Source organism: Gopherus evgoodei, chromosome 2 (assembly GCF_007399415.2).
Source record: "Gopherus evgoodei ecotype Sinaloan lineage chromosome 2, rGopEvg1_v1.p, whole genome shotgun sequence".
Lineage (NCBI taxonomy): Eukaryota > Metazoa > Chordata > Testudines > Testudinidae > Gopherus > Gopherus evgoodei.
The window spans coordinates 47,787,972-47,815,398 of NC_044323.1; the positions used below are offsets into that span (position 1 = coordinate 47,787,972).

The 27,427-nt window shown below is 38.0% G+C and overlaps 1 protein-coding gene across 12 annotated transcripts in view; it reads right to left on the bottom strand.

The window, feature by feature from the left end:
* Positions 1–27,427, bottom strand: part of SGCE (sarcoglycan epsilon) — a 72,166-nt gene that overhangs the window by 28,597 nt on the left and 16,142 nt on the right. For 5 of the 12 annotated variants that reach the window (XM_030550595.1, XM_030550594.1, XM_030550598.1 and 2 more), the window contains 8 exons: positions 26,947–27,069; positions 23,390–23,547; positions 17,668–17,740; positions 13,820–14,018; positions 12,107–12,269; positions 4,821–5,032; positions 4,052–4,078; positions 3,142–3,330 (listed from right to left, as the gene is read on the bottom strand). In XM_030550595.1, coding sequence (XP_030406455.1) covers positions 3,142–3,330; positions 4,052–4,078; positions 4,821–5,032; positions 12,107–12,269; positions 13,820–14,018; positions 17,668–17,740; positions 23,390–23,547; positions 26,947–27,069 — 1,144 coding nt within the window. Of the gene's footprint in view, positions 1–3,137; positions 3,331–4,051; positions 4,079–4,820; positions 5,033–12,106; positions 12,270–13,819; positions 14,019–17,667; positions 17,741–23,389; positions 23,548–26,946; positions 27,070–27,427 lie in introns of those variants that run through there. The other 7 variants (XM_030550601.1, XM_030550600.1, XM_030550602.1 and 4 more) reach the window with 4 other exon arrangements.

The following is a 27,427-nucleotide window of genomic DNA, read 5'->3' on the forward strand; positions in this document are numbered from 1 at the left end:
TGTTCTATTTCTAATATTATAGTATTGCCAAGCATTTACAATTATGAGTCAGGCCCCAAAACAATCATGTTTTTTATAAAACAAAAAGAACCCAATATTTACTTAGCTACTGGTTTTTGAGCAATTAGGGTGCACTTAGATAATGTTTTCAAGCTTCTCTTTGCAACCATAAGGCCTACACATTTTAAGTAAAAACTAAAGCTGAGATGCTCACCTATTCACATGCTTCCCACAAGTAGGGCTTTAAGAAACACACCATATTTGCAAGAGTTGGCAACACTGCTTATCATCTTACACAAAATTTAATGGTAGAAATATTTGGACTGAGGATGCTGGAGGAGAGGTAAATGTAGGTTAAGAAGGGGAACTGGCGCGGGAAGTAGTGTTGATCAGGAATTTTTCAACAGACAATGCCCTTTTTGCATAATCAATTTTTTGCCAAAAGACTTTCCTGACAGAAAATTAAAATGACAGCTCAGTTTCATTTACAAGTGCCTTCCCAGCCTGCAGCCAGCAAGCCTAATGATTCTGTTTTGGTTCTCTTGAAACAGAATTTTTCTGGAACTCCCTTCCCATTAAATTTTTGTCCCAATTTGGGATGGGTTTTTTCCCACCCCAAAAATGTGAAATTTTTCATGAGAATTTTCTGGCCAGCTCTAGAATGGAGTGTTGACAGACCACTAAATGACTTAACTGCCAGCTTATTTCTTTGCTTTTTACAGTTTGCAGTGATGGAATATGCAGACTGGTAACCTTAAACCAAAGCTGACTAAACTTTTTGGTGGGAGTATTTCACAACCTCATTTCCTGGGCTAAACCCTGCAGACTTGCCCTCACCTATGTCAACCTGTACAAACCTGTTCCCACTGTCCCCTCCACAATATGTATTCTCCTTCCTGTATTTCTGGTCCTCACAGAGCTGCGGGGGGCTTAGGGGTGGCTCAAGGTGGAGGCCTGGGGAAGCAACATTGTGGAGGAGCAACTTGAAAGAAATTTGTGAGCATATATGGAGTTGTAGGGGGTCTCAGGATGTGCATGTGAATGGGGATATGGGGAAAGAGGCACATGGAGAAGAGGGGGTGTCATAACCAGATAGCTAAGGGTTAATGTCTCTTTCACCTGTAAAGGGTTAACAAACAGTGACCTGCAACACCTGACCAGAGGATTAATCAGGAGACAAGATACTTTCAAATCTCGGTGCAGGGAAGTCTTTGTTTGTGGTTTTTGGTTTTGGCTTTGTTCTCCCTGGGTCCTGGAAGGGACTAGACATGCAACCAGTTTTCTTGCCAGTCTCTTATCTATTCAGAAGAGTGAGTATTTTTAGTAAGAAAGGCAGTTATAGTCTTTTGATTGTTTCTGTATTTGCAAATGTGTAGTTTGCTGGAAGTATTTTAAATTGTATTTTGCTGGGGGGAGGCTTCTTTCTAGTTTCTATAAGCTGACAGACCCTATAACTTTTTACCATCTAAATTGCAGAGATAAACTTTTACCTTTTTTCTTTCTTATTATTAAAAGCTTTGCTTTAAGACCTGTCTAATTTTTTTTCTCTTAGTTAAGGCTCAACTGAGTCTGTGTACACCAGGGAATTGGTGAGGAGAAGGGAAAGAGAGCAGGGGGGAGAAGGGAAAAGTGAATTTCCTCTTTGTTTTAGACTCACGGAGTTTGAATCTGTATTGCCTCTGGGTGACGGGAAAAGAGGAGGGGGGAAAGGTATCATTCCTCTCTGTGTGGTGATTCAAGAAGTTTGAATCATGGTGATCTCCTAGTGTACCCAGGGCGGGAAAGATCTGGGAGGAAGAAAGGAGAAGGGGGAATCCCTTTGTTTAGATTCACGGAGCTTGAATCTGTATATCTCTCCAGGAGCCCAGGGAGGGAACACCTGGAGGGGAGGAGGGGGAAGGGAAATGGTTTATTCCCCTTTGTTGTGAGACTCAAGGAATCTGGGTCTTGGGGGTCCCCAGGGAAGGTTTTGGGGGGACCAGAGTGTATCAGGCACTGGAATTCCTGATTGGTGGCAGCTTATCAGATCTAAGCTGGTTATTAAGCTTAGAGGAATTCATGCTAGTACCCATATTTTGGACGCTAAGGTTCAGAATTGGGAATTATACTATGACAGGGGGTAACAAGAATATAGTGGAGAGCACGGGGAAAACAGCAGACTTGAGCTAGAAGGGGCTTTTTAGAAAGAGCAGCTATACACTTAACAACTTATACTGCTTTTTCCCCATTCCTGTGATCAGTGGTTCTTGCAGCTTTAAGTCCCACTTTCCTCCAATCCTCTCCCAACATGCCCCTGCTGTGTACCCCTATATTCCCTATTCATTTCCCTGAATCCTCATCCCACTGCTTCATGGCCCTTCACCATTCCTTGGTTTCCTATAGAGCTGCTGTATGGTGCATTATGAGGATTTGGAAGAAGCATCAAAACATCTGAGGAGCAAAGAGGTTGATTAAGGAAGAAGGGGAGCAAAGGTGGTGACTGGAGATATGTGGGAGTGAAAAGGTTTTTGGTGGGGGAACAAAACTGTGTAAGAAGGCTGAGGGAATGTAGTGTTTCTGCATCAACGTATCAATACTTAAAGACCTTCCTCAGTATTACTGCTTTTACTCTCCAACGGACCCTGGCAGTCATGCTGTGGGAAGCCTATGATATGCCAGTGCCTTTGTGAAGGGGAACCTGCCTCCCCCAGCATTGTTGCCTCTGTGAACCAGGTTATAAACCCTGATCCTCCAAGCCCCACTTTCAGGCTACTGCCTCACATCCCTAGTCACTCTTTCTACAGCCTCATCTCTTTCCCATAGTCCAACCTTCCATCTTGACTCAGCAGAGATATGTCCAGAACACCACAAGAGCATCAGGGACAGAGCAAGATTAAATTTTTTGACAAACTAAGTTTTGAAGAATGGAAATGATCATTTCTGGTTTTCAGTGATGTTTTTCCTCTAGTCTAGGACGGAGGCTGACAGCAAAGGAAGTAGCTGATATATCTGCATAGTTCTGTTGGTTCATCTTAGCGAAACTAAGATTTCATTTCTGCTTTAAATTCAAATTTCAAAGCAAATTTAACTATGGAGTTACATAGTAAATTAATTAATTCAGAGAAATCGTTATAGGCAGTAAAGATCTAAATTGATACTTACTGCTGTGTTTGCATTAGTGGCATGCTAGTATTATCATAGCTGTCTGTGTGAAGAGGTGGTACAATCTCACCAGTAACTGGGTGAAACACAGGAAGTGTTGAAAGAGGCCATGCTATCTCTCTATTTTTGGACATCTCACGAAGCTCTTTGGTGGATTTCTGTATAGCACTGTGGTGGACCAACTGGATGCTATGTTAAAAGGAAATAAAATGAATATTTTTCTTAAAAAGGATTCTAAGAATATGGATAGTTTTGTAAAACCATTTAAAATCATTTTTTCTTTAAACTACAAGGACTTTGATGCGTATTATAGACTATCAGTAGAACAATTATAGTAGAGCTTCAGTATAAAACAAATATTTAAGTTATTTAATTTTGAAAGCAAGAATTGTTCTATCAGACTGCTGTGTGAAGAAGTATTTTTCTAAAATATTTTAGAATATGCAATATAATGTTAATATTCCATTTATTTCCTGCTGTAAAAATAAAAGTTTTGGTAACTCATATTGTTGTTTCTTGTGGTGGATTCCTAAATACTCACAGAAGCTTTGATTTTTATGGCAGAATATTATGTAGGCACAGGATACCTTTCATGGAAGTTCTTTCATCTGTCCATTGCCTTGTAAAAATGTAGATTGGGAGTCGCATATGCATGAACATTAATTACATAATAATATTATTACTCTAAAGGATTGTATATTAAACTGATCTTTATTAATTACAAACCCTTTTTATTCTGACCTGCTAGCCTTGCCACACCTCTCTGTTTTATAGCAGCTTTCACATATATGAATTAGACTGTGAATCAAGGAGAGCGAGAGAAGAGCATGACACATGTATGAAGCATGACAAGCTACTGAGAAATGAAAATTAAATGAGAAAGAAAAACAACAGGAAAGAAGACACTTACTCTGGTGTTTGCATGTTTCTCTTTTCCCTAAAAACAAAACAAAATTTATGAATTAAATAATAGCATTGATAGTTGGAACATTAAATCTATCTGCTGATGGAAAAAGTACACGATGTGGAAATGCTGACACTGTTACCACCAAACCAAGTTGGTAGCATTTGCCACCAGGTTAATGATAAGAACTGGATGAGCACACAAATAGAGCTGTTGATACTGATGACAGACAGACAACCACACCCACACACAAGTGAATGAAAATGCAAGGTAAGGAAAAGGCTTCTGGCTAAAATAAATTCTATGACAAAATGAAATCAGGGTACGTGTAAGAGATGGAAGAAACTACGTTACTTGCTGCTTTTGTTTCATATGTTTGGCTTTTATAACCCTAAATTCAATTTAGGTCCCTGGCAATATTTATTTTACTAGGTTAGGGTCTTTAATTTTAATATTCAGTGAATAAAAAATTTAGTCAAATTAAATAATTGTCCTGAATTAGTGGGTCCTTTTATTTTTATTTTATTTTTTTTGTGCATAGATGATTTAACCATTTTAAATAGAACTACAGTCCCTAAATCCATTCTCTTGGAGATTACCAATAATTTTAATGCATGTTTAGATGGAAAACAATACAATATATATTACATATTTCTGCTGGTCTGTTTAAAAAGTATTTTTATGGACTGAATGATACTCTTCTACAGAATTCTTTCATGTGGATTACAATCTCAGAAAAATTTACAATTACTAATTAGTGTTTTAAAGTACTCACACTCCTTCCCGTCGGCAGCACATGATATAAGCAAGTATTAGAAAAAGCACCAGTGCTACTGCTGAGGGCACTGCCAGTGTAATTAGAAAATCCGAGTAATAGTCTCTGCTTTTCAGTGTATCAGGCGGTGGTTTATATTCTCCACCATCAGGTAATATTCCCTCTCCTCGGATCACATCCTGATAGGTGGAAACTTGTTTTGTTTTATCAACCTGATACAAAAAAAAAAAAAAAAGACAATTACATAAACAATTAACAAATGTATGTGGAAAATGAAAATTTTTAACCAATCATAAATCAGAAAAAGCAACACTACAAAACACAGCCTTTCAAATTATATGAAATCTCACAACTCCATTTATTTGTCCAAAGACTTCTTCATGTAAGGTATTCCATTGTCTTAATTCATGTTAAAGACCAAATCACAGAAAATGCTCATTGACCTCTGCTGTGACTACCCCAAAATGGTGACAATTTGTTATGTGAACTGGACTGGGACCAATTAATTTTATTTAAGTCACTGCATAGCTACCAAATAACAGCAGAGGTCAATGAGCATACAATAAAATCTCTGAAAAATTATCGAAGTCAGAAAGGTACCAAATAACCATTTTTTAGCCAATATCAACCAGGGCAAGCTTTTGAATTTTAAATAGAGCTATGGAAATTTTAAAGCCAAAACTTGATTCAGTGACACCAAAACATTTTTCAAATTAGTGTCAATTTAAATCAAATTGTTTATTTTTGGGGGGAGGGGACACCTAACTTCAAATTTTCCTTTGATTCGAAAATGAAATAAAATATAAAAAGAAACACTGACTTTTTTTTTTTTTTAACTTTTTGATTGTCTGAAAATTTCAAAATTTCATTTTCAGTTCAAGCTGAATTTTATTTTTTTTTTTGGAATTGCCATTGACCAAAGAAACTCATTATTCACTCTTCTCTTCTTGTAACATAAAGCAGAAAGGGTGTATAGATCCCATTATTAGTTCCTTAAGATATCCAGTTTCCCTGTTTTTGATTAGGTAATATTAATCCTGCTTCTGTTCAATTATTCATCCCACTCACACTCCCAAAGTGTACTGTAGTCACTAGAAAGTAGAAGAAAGAAGCAATGTAGCACTTTCACACCCTAATAAGGGGGGAAAATTAATGTAATCAATTACTGTATAATAGTAAAGCTCAATTATTTAGTATTAACTTCACAATAAGGGATTTTGAACTTAATTATATGCCCTGGTTGTGCTTGTGCCTATTCAATCTCAATATAAAATAAAATAATCCTATATAGTAACATATATGAACTAGTAGACTTCAGAATATAATTAATATATAAGGTGAATGTTTCTTTTATTCATTTAAATCTAGGTAACAACAGACTCATTCATTTCATTAGATGAAATACAGCCTTATCAATTATTGGATGATTTAGAAGACCAGCATAAAGTGACAAACTAAAACTTAAAAAGACAATTTTTAAAAAGATTACTAAAATTTATTCAGTAGCTGAATAGTTGTACAAACGAAAACAGTAATTTAAAAAAATTGTTGACTAGAAGACCATCTAGCTCCAAAGAATCCATGACATCACTAAAAAATAGATATTTCAAAAGCACATTTGAAGACTCATTCTAAACATTGCCATAGCACAAGATAGACATTTTTGATCAGTCACATAAATGAAGTTAGAGGATCTATTCAAAGTTTTGGTTTCACCGAATTAAAGAAATTATGCTGATCTTCAGGTAAGGTATATTGTAAGTAACACTTTGACTAACTCATTCTCATTCTGCATTATTTTATTTATATATAAAAATGTATTTATTAAGAAATAGATCAATAGCAAATATCAGATTATAGTAATATAAAAATACGTCCTTTGAATTTATTTTACCAAACAACACTAATTTTTGTTATTTGATAAAATAAATTCAAAAGACCTACTTTTGTATTACAATAATCTGATTATTGGCTATTGATTTATTTCTTAACAAATACATTTCTATATTAAGCACATTTCTTAAATACTAAAAAGTAAACCCTGCCCTCTTTGCATGAATGAGTTATGAATGACTGGGAAAAGGTTGTAGGAAGTCTCTTCTACCTGCTTCTTTGCCCCCTAGTTGGTGTTCAAAGGAAGTGAGCTGGATACAGTACTGAATGGAATCATGACCATGAGGAGGGCGTAGTCTGCTCCTGCCTCTCTGCCACTAGCACTATCCACTGCATTCAGTAGTATGTGCTTGCCGGGGATGTACAGATCCATCTCAGAGGACAAGAAATGGTTACTTGCAGTAACTGGTTCTTTGAGATGTGATGGAGCCAGGTATTCCACTTAGGTGTGTGTGCACCCAGTGCACTGGAGCCAGAGAATTGTCTCTAGCACTACCCATAGAGGGGTGGTATTCACACTCATGGTCCCTCCCCAGGCTATATGAGGCAGCACTGCCCTGATCCCCCTCAGATCCTTGGCACCAAGTGCCCAAAGACTAGACTCCAATGCAGTGGGGACAGAGAATCAGTCATGGGGTACACGTCTGCATCACATTTTGAAGAACCATATTTACAGAAAGTAACTGTTTGTTCTTCTTCAAGTAGATGCAGCTGTATATTCTGCGTAGGTGATTCACAAGCAGTACCCACCCCAGGAGGCACGGCTTCGAGTCCACCTAAACAAGGATTGCAGGACTGCCCTCTACCAAAGCTTGCATCCACCCTGGAAGATGCCGTAATGGCATAACGGTTCATCAATGTATGTATGGATGACCATGTAGCAACCCTGCAAATGTCCAAGGTTGGGACTTCACTGAGGAACGCTATTGACGCAGCTTGCGCTCTCACCCACTGAAGCCATTTCATATGCAGCCTTGATACAGGAGGATATCCATTCAGAGAGAGTCTGTGAAGAGACCTCTTGCACCTTCATATGATCTGCATATAACACACATAGCTGAGGCAAAGCATGAAACTTGTTTAGTCCTCTCAAGACAGAAGGCTAAACATCACCTGACATCTAATGTATGAACGTGCTGCTCCTCTGGAGATGAATATGGCTTAAGAAAGAACACTGGTAAATACACCACCTGGTTCAAATGAAACCAAGAAATCCCTTTAGACAAAATTTTCAGGGTGTGGTTGTAAAGTCACTTTATCTGTAGAGAACTGCATGCATGAAGGTTCTGCCATCAGAACCCGAAACTCTCAGACTCTCCTTGCAGATGTTATCACTAACAGGAATACAGTCTTCTGAAACAAACGCGGAAAGGGACAAGATACCAGGGGCTCAAACGAAGGTCCCATTAAAACCACTAGGACTGTGTTAAGGTGCCACAGAGGAATCAGCTCTCAGACCGGAGGATGGAGATAAAAAAGTCCTTTTAAGAATCTTGCTACTGTGGCACTGGAGAAGACGGATCTTCCTTGAATAGGGAGACAAAACGCTGATATTGCAGCCTGATATACTCTCCATGAGCTACACACAAGGCCCAATGACTAACAGTGCAGCAAGTACTCAAAGTTGTCCTGAATAGAAGGCAGCATTGGTTAAACATTGCAGGCAAACAACCACACCGAAAACTGATTCCATTTTGCCGAATAGGTGGAGCCCTGCATGGATACAAAATTTGCATCCACATCCAATCTGCGATCCGCAAAAATGATCCACAGACATCCACATCTATGGATGCAAAGCAGATATCTGCAGATTTGCAAGGCTCTATGAATAGGTCATTTGGTAGAGGGCTTTCTACCATTGAGTAGGACCTTTTGAACAGCCATGGAACACCACAATTCCTCCTTAGTTAGCCATGAAGCAGACATACCACGAGATGCAAGGAGCTGAGCATGGGATTTAAAGTGTGACCATGATTCTGCGTGGGTAGGTTTGGATAGAGAGGACAGGATATGGGAGGCTGAACTGACAGTGCTAGAACACCAGCAAAACAGCACTGCCTCAGTCACACTGGGACAATCAGAATGAGCTTGCCCCGATCTGCCTTCAGCTTGAGAATGACCTGTGGGATGACTGGGATTGGGGGAAAAGCATATAGACATGCTAAGTGCAGCCAAGACGGATGATATCAGACAGGGAGTCCAGTCTGAGGCCCTCTTGAGAGCAGAACAGATGACATTTCCTGATGTTGCTTGTAACAAAAAGGTTGATCATCGGAATGCCCTAAGCTGCAAAGATGGCCCAGAGCACACTAGTCTTCAGAGACCACTCGTGACTCAGGGAAAAATTCCTGCTGAGATGGTCTGTGAGATGATTCTGGACCCTGGGCAAGAGGTCAGCAATCAGAGTGATACTCTCCTCGATGAAGAACTGCCACAACCTGACTGCCCCTTAGCAGAGCATCCTGGAGTTTGCTCCCCTTTGCCTGTTCACATAATACACTGCGGTGTTATTGTAAGTATGTGAATGAACCACTGAGCCCTTGATACAGTTCAGAAAAGCGTGACATGCACCATAGATGGTCAGAAACTCTGGTAAGTTGATATGCAGTGAGGACTCCTGCTCTGAACACAGACCTTGAACATGCAGCAACCCCAGATATGCTTCCCAGTCCATCAGGGAGACATCTGTGACAACAGACCTGGTTGATAAGGGCCAGATGAAGGAAACTCCATGACAAACATTCTCTAGGAGTGTCCACCACTGCAATGAGTCCAGGACCAGTGGAGGGAGACAGACCACTCTGTCCAAAGAGTAAAGAGTGGTACAGTAAACTGTCCTGAGCCATATTTTAAGAGGGCAAAGGTGTAGTCTTGAAAATTGGACCCACATGTCTGCTTGCCACAGGTGCAGAAGAACTGGGCATTTTCAATTTAATTTGAATAAGTTAAATTTGCTTCTGATGCAGCTTTACAATTTATAATTGATTGAAACCCAAACAACAACTTATTTATAGTTACATTAAAAAACACCTCAATAACTGCTAAAAGAACATTATTTAGATTGTAAAGTCAAGCACTTAAACATTAGAAAATGCCAGATTTATGGCTTCCTATGAAATTTTAATTCTGCCTCCTCGTGCAGCCAATCTGTGTGTTGTGTGAAACAGGTCAAGTGGAAAAAATAGTATGAGTGTTTAAATATTTTTATCATAATGCACAAAAACCTCACTTGAATACTTGACTTTGCAATATACATGTTGTTTTAATATAGGTTTTTCTTAATATAATTTCCTAGGTTTCTTTTTTAAAAGGAAAAAAGCAAAATACAAATTCTACTTCATGCAACTGTAATACCCCTCCCCTCATGCATCTTCATCAGTGTTTGAACCCTGAACCTTCAGCACTGAGCAGAACACTTTTTTATTCTAGGGAGAAGGAAATGTACTGGGACCGTGAGCTGGGTTGGGAAGGAGTGGTTACAGGAAGCCTAGCCCTCTCCCAAACTTTTGGGAATGCCACCCCCATTTGGAGCTCTGGAGGGAGGCAGATGGGTGGAGGTATGTGCTCAATGCTGGGAGGTGTGTGGTCAGACAGAGGGAAGTCTGAATCCACTTCCTTCTTCACTCCACTTGCTGCTATGGGAGCTGCTCTGGCAGCTACCAGATGTTCTCAGTACACTGTGTGATGAGGTGGTGCTGGCCTTAGAATTTTCATGTTCAGTTATTATTGTGGCAGGCTGCCAAAAAATTCCTGAGCAGTGCAAGGAACAGAAGGGAAATGACTGAGTTATTAACTTTAAAACTTTCAAACCTGAACAAAGTTTCATTCAACAAGCAAAAGGCACATATATAGCCTCATGACTTTGTCCCTGCAGAATTTCAAAGGCCTGCTGCAAACAATGGAGGTGTCAGAGCTTCTTTTAAAAGATTGCAAGAATCTCTATAATGGAAGGTATTAGACAATGTTGTGACACACAGGTTCACTTCTGGTTCACTACCCTGTGTCAGCAACTCATCAGGCCGACATCTTTCTACAGACATCCCTAATTTATGCTAATTTTTTCAGCAATTAACACCAGAAACAGTGGATAGCTTATGGATCCTCCTTTTGCAATAATAGTCATTTTTACAGTTTTTAGGCAACTTTTCTGATTCAAAATGTATTGAAAGACAGGATGGGTGATCTACTGGACTGCACATGGACACGTAATTAGGAATGTTTACGTTCTAAAATCCCCACTCTGATAACCTCTCCAAAAAATTCTGGTAAGACATTTCACCTCTTTTCTTCAGTTTCCTCATTTGTGAAATGGGGATAATGCTTATTAACATACCTCTGAAGAGCATGTAAAGATAAATTAATATTTGTAAATGCAATGAAGATAAGAAATGCAATGTGTTAAGTATTACCAGGTGATTCAGCTTACTCTGATAGCTCTTTTAAAATTTCTGCATACATCTCATTTGGCCCTACTGAGATACGGGTTTTACTGAACATTCCCTAACCATCTTTGTTTAACGTTGTTTGTATTACATTCTTCCCATTCCTCAATTTCTTTGCTTTTTGTTTAAAACTGAGAAAAACTAATCATTTTAAAAATTCAGCCCTTATCAGAATTATTCTCATTCCCTGGCAAACAGCAGTCCTATTTTTTCCTTAATATTTCTCCTTTACTTGATAAACCTGAGGAAAATTTTCCAATTTCATTTGGCTCCAGTATTTCATCTTATTTTCATTTTCCGCCTCTTATTTAATGTTAGATGTTTATGTTCAGAAGAAGTTTTTAACAATTTATAAACATTGCAACCGGGTGTGGTGGTGCATGCCTGTAATCTCAGATAACTGGGAGGTGGAGACTGGCAGATTGCTTGAGCTCAGGGGTTCTGGGCTGCAGTGCACGATGCTGATTGGGCGTCCAGTGCCCCTGACAGCCTAGCCAGCAAGTGACTGAACAAATGGCTAGAACAACACGAATGATCAATCAAGGTGATTCAAGGATAAACATTGCTAAATTACTCAACTCAGTATGTCAGAAACTGATGTCAAATTTTTTTTTTAGGTTAATGAATTAGACCTAGGCATCTTAGTGCAGTGAATTAATGAACCAGGCATTCATTTATGGGTTCAAATCCTACCTAAGTCACCACAAAGGAAATTGAATTTGGCGGTTTTAGTATTGCCTGCACTATAATACACTTCTAGCCACATAGCAAAGTCCCTCCACATTCTAGCAGTCTCTCCTGAAGGAAGAGTTATGTCTGATCAGTCACAAGTGAGGTGCATTTGGCAGAGTTGTTTGGTGAGGCTTGCAAAATACTTGGGCACACTATGTTCAGCTCTAAGTAGTGCATTTACAAACACATCACTTCTTATCTTATCACAAAGTGACTCACCAAAGAGATTTTACACCAGTCAATACTGAACTGAGTACGAAATTTTTTATCACAAGTTATTACAGGTTCCATTTCTTGGCTGCATCTCAGCTGATTTTGTGGATTTTCCACTTCTCGTAAGCATGAGGAGAATGGAACATCTGCACCAACCATAACATAGACACTGCAGAAAAAGATGTGTGACAAAGTGTTATCAGGCTATCCATTAATAAATAAATATTTAACGAACACAGTCTAGTCCTCTGCATTTCAATGATCACAATAGTTCATTTCTAAAACAGCTAGTTGTGTTTTATAGGCTATGACATCACTTTTTCCAGTGTAGGCCCAATGAACTGGGACCAAATTATTTCTCTAGCTACTTATTACATTCCTACTACAGCTTGAGTGTACTGTGTGATTATAACTAGCAATAGTCCATTTTCATTAAAAAAAAAGTTACAAAGCTCAAAGTTCAAAATTTTGAGGTAAAAACAGCAATAAATCATTGATAAAGTACTTCAGGAAGTTCTGTTAAAACAGTTCCATTTCATGTAAGAGAAAATTTTTCTCAGCATAGCATTCTTGAAAATTCATAGCATTTTATGTGTAAACTGTAAAAGGTATTTGAAAATGCTTTAAATTACAACTGCAATTTATTCATTTATTATTGATGCCAACTTGCCAAAACATCCAGCTTCTCTCAACAAATTCCACAAGACAGTTATGCACTGTCAATACAAATTTTTACAACATACTGAAAGCAGAGTGTGGGACAAAACAAACTGATTTTAGTGTCAAAGTAAATAAAACAAGGGCTACTGTACTGATACTATTATTCATTTTCATACTTATCTCAATTGAAATGAATAAATGAAACTGTTACAGAATATAATCTGCTGCACCAGAAAGTCACAGAATCCAGGGACCCTGAAGCAGAATTTAGGTTTAGTTTGCCAGGGAGTACACAGAGCACAGTCTGAGCAATGCTCAAAAACACCACAGATGAAACTCTATGTAGCATCTTATATACACTGGTGTGGCTAACACAGGATGAGGAAGCTGCCAGATTTTCTTTAGCGGTTGTTCAACTGTAGTGACAGACTTCAAGAAGCCTCTCAGTCAAAAAACATTAAAAAAGGAAAATTTTGCTCAAGGCGTATTTCTCCTGTAAGTTCTTCTGTGTATGTTTTTTTAAAAAAAACTTTCCTAAAACATCTAATGCAAAGGAATGAGCCCCATTCACAAGCAATATTTATCAGTGAACTCTAAATTTAAGAGCTATAGTATTGGAAGATGTAGCTTTAAATGTCCCTGTGATGTTTGGAACAGAATGTAGCTGAGCTAATTTTAAGTTTTGTGAGGTCTATGTTGTAGAACTTCAGAGTCATGAATCAAAATTAGGCTCTGCAGTTACAGGGATATAAGGCTGGAATTGTAGATTAAGAGAGTCTTATTTCCTTCCACCTGTTTTGTAAGCAGGGAAAACTGTTAATGTTTCTTTGATTGTAAATTCCCAGCACCTAACATCAGAAGACCTTGATCCCCTCATCTGGGGCCTCGGGGCACGTATGTATTTTTAATATCTAATAACAATTTCCAAAAGTTTGTTCTTTACAAAGTAACTTCCAAAAAATCTTGAATGCCTGAAAGGAACATTAAACACTTGAGTGACACTTATTTTGAGTGCTAAAGACTTATAAACAGATTAGATATATATACACATGTGCTTACCCCTCTTTCATATCATTAATAGGAAGTGGAACTCTGCCTCCCCTGTCTAGAGCTGAGGTGATGTTTATAGCATTCAAACGCTCTGGTTGCCACACATTTTTCACTGCTCCAAGAAAATCTCCGAGAACCTCACTTGCTAACATTTCTTCTACATTCATGTTCTTTATGAAGAACTCCGCTTGATATGGTAAAGGAAAATCTAGTTGTGAAGGAAAAGAGTTATGTCTTTATTACAAAAGATCTAAAATAGTGGTTGAGTACTGCACTACTGACTTATTAAAGAAGACTGAGGAGACACCTTCCTAAAATCCTTTTATAATACCAAGTTATATTCTGATCTGGCCACTCTTGTTTAATTATCAAACTATGTTTATTTATAATAGTACCAACTATTTTTTAAAGCAGCACTCAAGCTTTGCCCTGTTGATGGAGCTATTGGCAACCTGCAAATAACCTAAGGGCTGATCCTCAGCTGGTGTAAATTATAATAGTGCTGTGACTTAAATTAAGCTATGACAATTTACATCTGCACAGGATCTGCCCCCTGAAGACAACATCTAATCTGCATTAAATGAAGAAAATTGCAGCTACCATACTCTTGGGCAAAGAGGAGTGGCCTGCAACAACTACAAGTCCCAGCCTGAATTGCTTCATACACTAACTTGAGTGGCATAAGATGATTCATTCAAGATAAAATATTGTAGGCTGGAACCTATAAATGCAATAGGCCACAACTCCATGTTCAAACTGAAGGTGATGACAGACTATACTGTAGGTCTCACTTTAGTTTCCTTCTGTCTAAGTAATAAGTAAATTCAAAATGCACAAACTGTCCACACTCACAATTAGAATGGTCTGCTAAATTTTATAGAGAGCTGGGCAAATAACTGATTTTTCAGTTGGATGACAGTTCTGAAATATATGTTGAAAAAAAATCAGTTTGGTCAAACCAAATCTGATTTTTTTCTGACTTTTCAGTTGATTGAGTAATTCTGTATCAGGTGTATTTCATAGCAGGAATTCAAACCTCTATCTCCCATATCCCAGGTGAGTGCCCTAACCACTGAGCTAAATATTATAAGCGCAGTAGCAGATGCAGCAGCATCACCACCATAACCTTCACCTCCTCCTCCTCTGGTTGTTTTGTGAATGGTCAAAATTATTAGTGTCAAATTCATAGATTCAGGTTGACCTACACAGATTTTTCAGTGAAAATTCGATTTGCCTGAAAAAGTTTGCCCAGCTCTAATTTTAAGACAGATCAGTGGTGTTGGTATTTTTAAGGTGATTTGTATTGTTTTCAGTTGTGAACTGTGACTTGTTTGCAACTTGGTTAACCTGAAACATCTACTTTTTTAAATGTAAAAGTTACCACAGAACATTGTCTGCTGCACCTGAGTGCTGCAGTTTTATGTGCACCTATTTTTGTGGTACTGTGCATTTGCATCCTGTGCACACTCAAATTCAATATGCACATTTCACTTTTTCCCCATAGATAGATATTCTAAAAGATCTCAGAGGATGCCAGGAGTAGTGGTCAGAACGCTGATAAAATTAAAAAGCCTTCTTTCAAATATTAAAGAAAACCCAGAGGAATTTTCATTTTATGGGTCTCATTAACTCAAATTACATGTATTTATATCTTGTTTTCTGATTTTATAGATATTGAATATTTTACTTACATTATTACATACTGCAATCTGTTTACAAACTGTATTGAAGGACACAGGTTTTCGTAAATGAATATCAAGATACTTCATTTTTAAATCCTTTACACTCTTCTTGGAGATGCTATTTGATTTTTTCACTTGGTTATTTATTGTTTTGCACTAGATTTTAAATTTAGTAAAACGGGACTTTCACAATCTTTTATTATACAACAGATGTTATTAGTTAAGCATAATAGGGTATATTGTACAAATCAACATAGCAATATTATGAAGATGAAAGCAAAGTTCACATTGGAGAAAATTTGAGGAGAAAAAATGTATGCAAAAAATTGTTCCCTGACATTTTTCCTTGTTTCTTTTGCTACTTTTAGAATAGATAGATGCTTTGTGATTACATACCAGTTTTCTTTCTGAGTTTTTATGACATCTGTCTATAACTGTGGAAGTGATCGTCACACATTCAGCATTATGATTTAACTGTAGTGAATCATTTCACAATTACCTAAATGCATTTGGAGGGATTTTCTTCCTCTGGTGATACATCAGCTATTGGCCTCTATATGTTGTAGGGATTTAGCAATAAAATTAGTAGTACATGCAAATATCAAAGTTAAAAGCCTATGTGTTGCCTTTAAAATCTAGGGGATGAAGGCTTGGTATTGCAGGGCCATGAGCATTACAGCTCTGATTCAGCAATGCACTTATGCACACGCTTAAAGTTAAGCATATGAGCAGTTCCATAGTTAATGAAACTATGTGCATAAAATTAAGTATGTGCTTAAATGCATTGCTGGATTGAGGCCAAAATGGTCCCTATGACAATCTGAAAAGGAAAAAGAAAAAAACCACTACTGCTTTGTGGCACCCATTTTTTTTTCTGATAATGGGACATATTCTCTACTCAATGTAAGTATTACACTGCCAGTGACAAGAACAGGAGTTCTGTATGTGGAATAGGAGAGAATATATCCAATGTGTTTACATAATAAACTAAAAGAGAAGCTGCTCCCAGAAAAAGCAGCAGTAGGTAAGGATTTTTATTTGCAGGGGGTGCTGACTAGAGTATATAACAGGAAAAGTCTGAAAGAGAATGCAGCCCTTTAGCTTATCATAAAACATTCTGTTATGTGCTACACTTGTGACAATCTCTTTTGTGTATAACACTTGTTTTGCCTACCAATTGAATACCAAATCAATGCAAATTACATTTCTTTACCACTTATGCTCCTTTTTTGACTAACCTGCACTATCATCTACATTTCTGCTGAATGTGGCCCAGTGAACCAGATTCTGGACTTAACAACACCGTAGGTCTGGAGCAGTTCCATAGACTTCAGAACTGCTCAAGATTTTCACCAATACAAATCAAATTAGAATTTAGCTCATTCTATTTATTTGGAGGATTTTTTTCAATGACAGTTGATAGAACATGCAACTAGCTGTTTTGCAAGGCAACCTGAATCTTGAAGGTCACTGCTTGTATAAAGTGTTTGATATTATGAAATTCATTGACTTTCATAAAGACATTAAAAAAGCATATTGGGCCTCCCTGCCTCCATTTCAAAATCCAAGATCCACTATTGCTGATGACAAAATTGTAAAACTCAATTTACCTCAATGGAGCAGTACTTGATTATGTCACTTCTTAATTTGACCCAGTGTCCCTAACTTTGCAAAAAGTTTTTCATTCTATACTTTAAAAGTCTAATCTTCCAGTTAGATATATCTTTCACTAACCAATAAAATGCAAACTAATGCTGACATCCCTGCATGTTTCTTTATCCTTTAACTTCAAAGGCTTGATGCACTTCTCAAATACAGCTCTCACTACTATTGGTTTCAAAACAAATACTTTGAAGAGATATATCCCTTGTATGTGGTTTAGGTGTAGAAAATATACAGTTTGGTACAATTTGGTTCCAAAAGCAAAAAAGCTGACCCTTCAAAAGAATTTTTAAGAACTGGGCATAAATCAGCCCTGGTAAAAATGGTTGAGCAAAAAATAACAAACAAGATGAATCAGGACAGGGAAGCTTCCCCTACCTCCTCCTCACCACTCATGCTTTTAGTTGAAACACTGCTTAATGTTTGACAGTATTGTCATCTTAAAAATCATGTAATTTTAACAATGTACCACTTATCCAATCTAGAGCACTGCAAAATCTCTTCTGTACATACCTTCTGCTGACATTATATTAATAATCAAGTTATGTCTTGCAGTCTCAAAGGTGCGCCTGTTATAAGCAGTAATCTAGAATAAAAACAGATGACACCAAAATGGTAGTACAAACGTGAAAACCAAAATTAATAAATTCAGCAAAGAAATTGGGGGGAGGGATAGCTCAGTGGTTTGAGCATTGGCCTCCTAAACCCAGGGCTATGAGTTCCATCCTTGAGGGGGCCACTTAGGGATCTGGGGCAAAAAATCTGTCTGGGGATTGGTCCTGCTTTGAGCAGGGGGTTGGACTAAATGACCTTCCAACCCTGATATTCTATGAAGTGTTGTTTTTCTTAAATTAAAAATATTCACTAATATATGTACTGTATAGACTCATTCATAAGCCAAATATTTTTGGTAAAAAAGTGACGCATCAAAGATTGGGGGTTATCTTATAAACGGATCTACACCGAAATTTGATGATTTTAAACTCTATGGCAGGGATCGGCAAACTTTGGCATGCAGCTCACCAGGGTAAGCATCCTGGCAGGCCGGGCTGGTTTGTTTACCTGCCGCGTCCACAAGTACGGCCAACTGCGGCTCCCAATGGCTGTGGTTCGCTGCTCCAGGCCAATAAGGGCTGCAGGAAGCGGCATGGGCCAAGACATGTGCTGACCACCGCTTCCCGCCGCCCCCATTGGCATGGAGCAGCGAACTGCGTCCAGTGGGTGCCGCAATCGGCCAAACCTGCGGACATGGCAGGCAGGCAAACAAACCAGCCCGGCGTGCCAGGGTGCTTACCCTGGCGAGCCGCGTGCCAAAGGTTGCCAATCCCTGCTCTATGGAATCATTGAATTGAATATCTAATACATTGTCATTTTGTTTACCTGGAGTGTCCGCAAGCATGGAGCCCCTCAATTCCCTGTGGCCGCAGTTCACCATTTCCGCGATCGGCAAACCTGTGGAGGCGGCAGGTAAACAAACTGGACCCGTCCAGTAGTGGCTTACCCTGACAGGCTGGAAGCTAAAGTTTTCCAACCTCTGAAATATAGGGTCGGCTTATGAAAGGGTCATAACGGTTTTTGCTATTTTCACTTATCCATCTTGGGGGGTTGGCCTATAAACGAACGGGCTATGAACAAGTATAAACAGTAATTATTTTTATTTTTGAATACTAAAAAAATAAACTCTATGGACTATAAATATAGAAATATGAAAGATAAATGAATGAGGAGGCCTACCTGCTTTGATGGAGCACTATATCAAATAAAGACATCTTACTGGGGTTTTCACACTAATCTACTTAGTTATTTATGTTGCACCAATATTCTCAGATACCACATGGATAATGTATTTACATATAAGTGGTTGGCCTTCCCTAGTCCTGTATTCTTTTCTCTCTCAGCTCCATTTCAGGAACAAGAGGGAGCAGTTTGTTTGGGGTTTTTTCTGTATTTTTTTCTTCTTTTATTGACCTAAGTATGATAAAGTCAAAGAGTAGAGATAGGTTTTGCATTTTGTCCTGAAGGCTGTAAGCTTTCTACTCATTCTTAGCTCCTGGTGGAGCTAAGCTAACTGGTGATATTTATATCAAAAAAAATTGTAAGGTCTTTGGGACGGTGACCATCTTTTAGTTGTATATTTGTAGTGCCTAGCACAATGGGACCTTGATCCATGACTGGGGCTTTTATGCACAACCACAATACAAATAATAAGAATGCCAGAGTCTTTATCTTTAGGTGGGTTGAAAGCTATTGGGAAATACAGAGAATATGCTCCTTATTTTTGGAAAAATATGTCTGATATAATTATGTACAAGTACACAGAAAGGTACCTTTTAAATGCATGAAGGACCTGTGGTATTCATCTGATGGCCAAACAGTCCCCAGTGATTATTCTTTGACTGTGTTGGAAAGTTATACCATGACTGGAACTCATACAAATTTTGGAATATGGTCTATCAAAATTGTGTATTTTTCCCTCTCCTTTCTTCCCCCCACATTACCCTCAAAAATACAGGTGTCTCATAACATAAATAGAAATAGATAGTCCCTGCCCAAAAAATCTGACAATCTAGCTTGACATGATTCAACAAAAGGAGGCAACAAAATATCAGAAGGTGGAAGGCAGGATAGTGGATACATGAATGAAATTCTGCAGTCTCTCAGGAAAGGATAGGAATAACATAGTGGAGCACATTAATTAAAAATAAACCAATAAATGACTCCTTGAAGGTGTCCCAGTAAAAGTGGGTCTTGAAAGGGATTGGAATGAGGAGAGGATAGTGGTCTGACATATTGATTACAGGCAAAATGTAAGTGAAGAGAATAAAGCTTAAATTGTAAAATATAGTGTACTCTATGTAAAAGAAATGTTAATAAAAACAGAAAATTAATCTCTAATTTGAGAGATTTTTAACAAATTAATTTAGCACTGCAAAATTAAATCTGCTGAAAAACTAACAATAACTGAAGCACTAATATTTAGAGTGGCACTCTTTCCTTTTTTTATTTGTAATTTCAGTTTAACAATAAATCCAAAACATAGATAAATCACTTAATTACAGCTACATTACAAACTATCTATTTAAAACTCCAATAAAAGATGCAAATAACCATTCACCTATTTACTAGGGAGTAATCAAATAAAACAAAATCTGTACTGGGCTCAGTCCTATTTAACATATTCATAAACAATCTGGAAAAGGGGGTAAACAGTGAGGTGGCAAAATTTGCAGATGATACAAAACTACTCAAGATAGTCAAGTCCCAGACAGACTGCAAAGAGCTACAAAAGGATCTCACAAAACTGGGTGACTGGGTAACAAAATGGCAGATGAAATTTAATGTTGATAAATGCAAAGTAATGCACATTGGAAAACATAATCCTAAGTATACACATACAATGATGGGAATCATCAAGAAAGGGATAGATAAGACAGAAAATATCATATTGCCTCTATGTAAATCCATGGTACGCCCACACCTTGAATACTGCATGCAGATGTGGTTCCCCCTTTTCAAAAAAGATATATCGGAATTGGAAAAGGTTCAGAAAAGGGCAACAAAAATTATTAGGGGACTAGAATGGCTTCCATATGAGGAGAGATTAATAAGACTGGAACTTTTCAGTTTGGAAAAGAGGCGACTAAGATATGATAGGACAGAAGTATGATATGATAGGGGATATGAGTGAGAAAGTAAATAAGGAAGTGTTATTTACTCCTTCTCATAATACAAGAACAAGGGGCCACCAAATGAAATTAATAGGTAGCAGGTTTAAAACAAACAAGTATTTTTTCACGTAGCACACTTTCAACCTCTAGAACTCCTTGCCAGAGGGTGCTGTGAAGGCCAATACTATAACAGGGTTCAAAAGGGAGCTAGATAGATTCATGGAAAAGAGGTCCATCAATGGCTACTAGCCAGGATGGGCAGGAATGATGTCCCTAGCCTCCGTTTCCCAGAAGCTGGGATTGGGTGACAGGGCATGGATCACTTGATGATAACCTGTCTGTTTATTCCCTTTGGGGCACCTGTCATTGGCCACTGTCGGAGGACAGGATACTGGGCTTGATGGACCTTTGGTCTGATCCAGTATGGCTGTTCATATGTTCTTAAGCTTTGGTAACAAGTAACCTGTTTTAAACCTAAGCCATATAAAATATATATCTACATTTTGATGTGTCAAATGTAGGCCCAAATCACGCATTGGTATCACTAGCATATTTCTGTCCCCATGTAGAATCTTTAGTCCTATACTGGGATTTGCTAATGCATCTGTGCAAAGATTCTTGTAGCTGTGCAAAGTCACACTGACTTCAATGGTATTTTATACAGCAGCAAGAATCCGCCCTCGCAGATCTTGATGCAGGTTTGGAAACAGAAACCATTTAAAAAAGAACAATTTTAAAAATAGTTTCTTTCCAGGGTTCTGATCCTGCAGACTGTTCTGCACATGGTTAATGTTATCCATGTGATTAGTGCCACTGAAATCAATTGGACTAACCCAGCACCCACATGTTTATCCTTGTAAAATGATTGTATGGTATCCAATACAAAGTTTGTCATGTTGGGTGTCTTCAGAAGGCTCATGATGCACAGAGCACTGTTGTTACAGTAATATCATAGATTAAAATGTTATGTACATAGATATAAGGCTGAAAATGTATCCTCATGGCTTAAAATAAGCCCAGACAAAAACTCTCCAAGAGCAGAGAGGCAGTTCACACCTCATCAGGGCAGGTATGGGACAAACCCAGCCCAGCCTCACAGGGATGAAGGATGCTGGCCTAGGCAGCAACAAAAGGATCTGTTGGACTCGCGAGTGACTCACCCCACCCTTCCTTTGGCCAGTTTGGGACTGCGATGATGTAATGCTCACTTGACTCTGAAGTGAGAAGGGCAAAGCAAAGAGGGAAGAACATGAGAAAAGGGAGAGACATTTGCTATGCTCTTCCTCTCTCTTCCACCTACATCTACAGACACCACACCAACCAACTGAAGCACTGATCAAAGGGGAGAGCCTGGCTGAAGAGCAACCAGCCAGGCTGTGGTGAGAAGCATCTAAGTTTGTAAGAGCATTGAAAGTGTTAAGATCAGCTTAGAATGAGTTTTTCTTTTATTTCATTTTACCAAATCCAATTTGTTATGCTCTGACTTATAATCACTTAAATCTATTTTTATAGTTAATAAATCTGTTTGTTTATTCTACCTGAAGCAGTGCATTTGGTTTGAAGCATGTCAGAGACTCTCCTTGGGATAACAAGCCTGGTACACATCAATTTCTTTGTTAAATTGACGAACTCATATAAGCTTGCAGCATCCAGCAGGCATAACTTGACACTGCAAGACGGAGGTTCCCAGGGTTGTGTCTGGGACTGGAGATATTGGCTAGTGTTATTTGATTGCACAATCCAAGAAGCAGCTTACATGCCAGAGGCTGAGCATGAACAGGCCAGGAGTGGGGGTTCTCACAGCAGAGCAGGGTAAGGCTGGCTCCCAGAGTCAAGGATTGGGATGACCTAGCAGATCACCGGTCCAGATAACACCAGGGAACATCACACGTGTACATAAAATTAACCATGTGTGGAACTGTTTGTAGGATCAGAACCTAGGCTGGTGTTTACAGTTTTATCTTTGGAGAAGAAGAATAAAATAATAAAATCAAGAGAAGCGATTAATCAAGAGTTTGACACAAATATATGGCTGTCCAAGCAAAACTGGTGGAACTGGCAAGTTAATTTAGCAATTTTCTCATAATGTTGTGAGCTGCAAAGTTGCCGCATTGACTTCCTAATCTGTGGTGTGGGACCAAAGGCATGACTGAGAATCATACAGCTTTTGTCTTTCAACTGCTGTTCACTATATAATTAGTACTTTTAAAATTTTAGAATCACATTCATATTAGTGATGTAGATACAATAGTGGTTTTTGTCAGCATTAGTAATTAGGAGATTAGAATAGGAAAATGTTTTGTTGTTAGTTACAAAAGTAAACCTGAATAATTTACCACTGAGTGATAAAAAGTAAATAAAAAAATCTGTTTATTGATTTAACAACTGTATTCTTCTGCATTGAAGGGAAAGAGAAGTGGTATATTTCTAGGAATGAGAAGTGCAAAGTTAAATATGTAGACGTTCTTCATTTGATTGTTTATGAAGTTATTTTGCACACTATTTTACATTAAGTGATAAAGATTTTAAAATGAAATAAAACCTTCTGATGCTTTTCAAGGAAGTACCTCAATGATGGTTGGTTTGCCCACATTTTCTATAGTTGGTGATCCATACAGCACTCCATCACTGTATGGTGTCCTCTGAATATAGCGTAGCCATCCAGGTCTGTCAGGGTAACCCATTAAGTTGGTGTTAAATGTTATAGGATCATTACTTATCTCACCTAGATAAGATACACAATATTAGAATGTTTTCAAAAAATGAACTTTATGCACCTTGTTTCTGACGTTTCCATTAAATAATTTTGAGTTCAGTTTTATCATATAAACACAATTATTATAATGTTTTGTAACACATCATTGCAGTTCCATGGGGAAATAATAAAACTGTAATTTTTTATTATCAAAAAGTGCAGTTTGAGAGATCCACACTCCTGAGTTTATGCCTCAGCATGTGTAATTGACAGGAATCCCATATTTGAAATGTATAGCCAACAGCAGAGTGGAGTGTGCTTGTACTTTCTTAGTGCTCTAATGACCCCAATTGCTAGGTCCTGGCTTCACAGGGGCCTGTGTTTCCCAGAACACCAAATCATCCAGCCTCCCTACCAACAGAAGCAAAAGAATCCAAAGCCCAGTATTTCCAAGCAACAAAAACCTTTAAATTTTTAAAGGCTCTAGAGACAATGTCTACCTCTGAGGACCTTACTGTAAGAGGGAGACTGTTTTTTTTCCAAACCTTAACATGTGTGGTCATGTCAAGACACACCGGTCCTCAATGACAACTGAGCAACAGATTTGCTTTAGAGAAACTCTTCCAAATTTACCCCTAGATCAGAAGATTGGAAAGAGGCAATCGCTGCCAACAAGCTTGTGCCACAGGACAGAAGAGGAAAAGGATTTTGTTTTAAGAAATTTGTGATAGCCAAAAATATAGGAGGACAACAAGATTTCTCTGAGATAATTTTTAACTGGTAAAATAACACATAAATATGGTGTGCTGGCCCTTTAATGGTAGGCTCCTCATTTAACACTGTCCTGCTCCTGATTTCCGCACAGACCCCAGGAATGTTGTGATCTGTAGTTCCTAAAGTGAATGAAACTTTGAAACTCCAGGCAAGGGATGTTGGGAATAGGGTAAATAAGCAGCTCTTTTTTCGCACAGCCGGAGGATGCAGATAATGAGTAGGGAGCTGTGGACAGGAAGTATCTTGGAAGGACCCTAGGCAGTGGCCATCAAAAGTACCGCTTACAGAACTGGATGGCTGGAGAAGAAGTGCCAGAAGAGGAAGCTCGATGTTTAAGACTGTTTTATTAAGTGATGTTGGGAAGGGCAAAGAACAAGTGGAAGCAAGTGAAGGAAGAAGCCTCGGGGAAGGGAACATGGGGGATTGGGGTTTGAACCAGGCACTTGTTTCCTTTTCAGCCCAAGTGTACAGCTGCTAGTAGAGAGTAGGAAGAACTTCCCATTCACTTCACTACATGAATAGAGTGGGAGTTTGCACAGACATTCAGGAAGAGAATCTGTAACTTAGAATGAGAAACATCAGAAAAAGATTGTGCAGACTCTCAAGAAGAGAGATCCAGGAAAAAACAGTGGGAGAGTGGACAAAGAAAGTGTATGATCTGGACTTCTTATTTGGACTTTCATAGCCCAGATGATGGATGGTCTTCATTTTAATTGGAGAGTTAAACACAAACCAAATTCAAAAAATCACTGAAACCTCAGGGTGTATGGGGAAATTGAGAATCAACCACGATACTATAGCAATATGCTAAGACATCAGTCAAACATGTTACCATGGCAACACAAAAAGCCCTCCCAACATCACTTCTCTGGGAATAATGTCACCAGGGTGCTACAGTCGCTCGGGTTCATCATAAATTACCCCATTTCACAGTTTGCTCCTCAAAGTTAATTTTAATAGATCAGCAGTCTGAGATGTGGCTTGTTTCAAAGTACTTCTCCAGGAAAGGCTCTATGATGCTAAGTATCTGGCACAGCAGATTTGTCATACACAATAGTTTTAAACAAGGACTATATTGCAAATGTTGGGCCTTGATGATCAATGTGGTACTCATGATGCCTACAGGTGGGGCAATTTCAGTGGATCATGAGGTCACAATGGTACAAGTGAGAGATTCAGACAGCATCTGTGTAACATGCCTCAGACATGGAACTGAGATAGCAATGTTCTAGAGACAATCTGCAATTAGGAAAGGACTTTCAAATTCCTTCCATTTACATCCCTAAGCTGCTATCTCAGGAGGGGACAAATTGGGCACGAGATAGGCACATTTCACCATATTATTGGCTCGCAGTAAAACTATGTAGCTCCAGCAGTCACACACATGGAGCACAAACTCAAAAGTAAGGGTCTGTCAAGATATCCACCTTTAGAGAAGAAGATTAAAGAAAATAAAAACAAATTGTCATTTTTTTCTCAAGAATATTTTAAACATATAACATTCAAACAAATGCTATTTTTCCCCAATATGGTTTCAAGGCACCATGTTCCAAAATCAAAATTAAAAAGATTGTCAATGAAGTAGAACTTTTCAATTTTACTTGCTTCTAGGAAGCTAAATAATTTATAAGCAAAGTGGGGGAAAATGTCCTTTATCTTCATATAGTTTTTTAGATGAATTCAAACCTATGTTTTCTATCTTGCTAATGATCTTCCTTTGGTTTTACTTCATGGGTGTAAGTCAAAACATTATTCTTATGAAAATATAGCCCTTTCTATGACAAAATACTGCTTTACAATTTAAAAAAGTAACTGCATGTAGAAACAAAACAGGATTAAAACCAAGGAAGCTTTCTTTTTCTTTGAAAGAAAATAATCATCACTGCTCTATGCTAAAGACATTTAAAATTTCTATTTTAAACGTTCCTTGTGCATTTAAAGTAATTTTATAAAATGTATAAGATGCTTTTTGACACAAATTGCTAATATCACTATTTATTTTGTAAGAAACTGATACAATCTCAAATGGGGCATTTTTTACAAAAGTCACCATATGACTCAGTCTTTTTAAAATTAAAATTAAGCTTGTACAACTACATATTTAATAAAAGCAGCAAAGAGTCCTGTGGCACCTTATAGACTAACAGACGTTTTGGAGCATGAGCTTTCGTGAGTGAATACCCACTTCGTCAGATGCAGATGCATGCTGCATCTGACGAAGTGGGTATTCACCCACGAAAGCTCATGCTCCAAAACGTCTGTTAGTCTATAAGGTGCCACAGGATTCTTTGCTGCTTTTACAGATCCAGACTAACACGGCTACCCCTCTGATACATATTTAATGGTATAGCAAAGAAAAGTGCCAGATTCTAATTTTAGATTCATAAGATGCATTACTGAACATTTCAAAGTCCACAACTGGGCTTCTCAACATGCATTGCAATGCATACCTGTAGTTCATAAGCCTTAAGATTTAAAACTTCTTGAAATTATCCACTTACTTTACCAGTATAGAAGAGTCAACCAAAGTTAAAAGTGTTGAAGTGATATATGTTCAATACTGTACCACAAAGTATTCTAGATACATTTGAGAACTTGAATTTAAAAGTAAAAATGATATTTTTCTATAACACGGAAGATCTAAGCATCCCATACCAGGCTTTGGATAAGGAGGAAACTCCCCCTTAAAGTATTCTCTCTCCAAAACATGAACAAAAAGAACTCCAGCAGAAGGATAGACATTCCGATCAGAGTGCACCTTAGAGAGAATCGTGTACACTGAAAAGCAGAAGGAAAGATAAGAGACAGAAAAGTAAAAAGTGAGACATGCTCTAGACAATACAGCATGCATTACTATGGAAATTTTCATTTCTAGGGAAAGGAAAGCAACAAGCATTAGATACCTGTTAATAAGTTTTTAAAAGATTGTGTGGGTTTAAGAATACAATACAAAACAAATCCTCTCTTTGCCCATTATGTATCCTCCAAGTCCTGTACAAGATTCCAGTAAACAAAATTAGACAGTTTTTAATATTTCAAATTCTAACCACATACTTACTTTTATTATAATAATAATGATAGATAATGAAGAAGCCAATGAGGATTTTTGGAAACTTGTTTATTTGTGATATTCCAT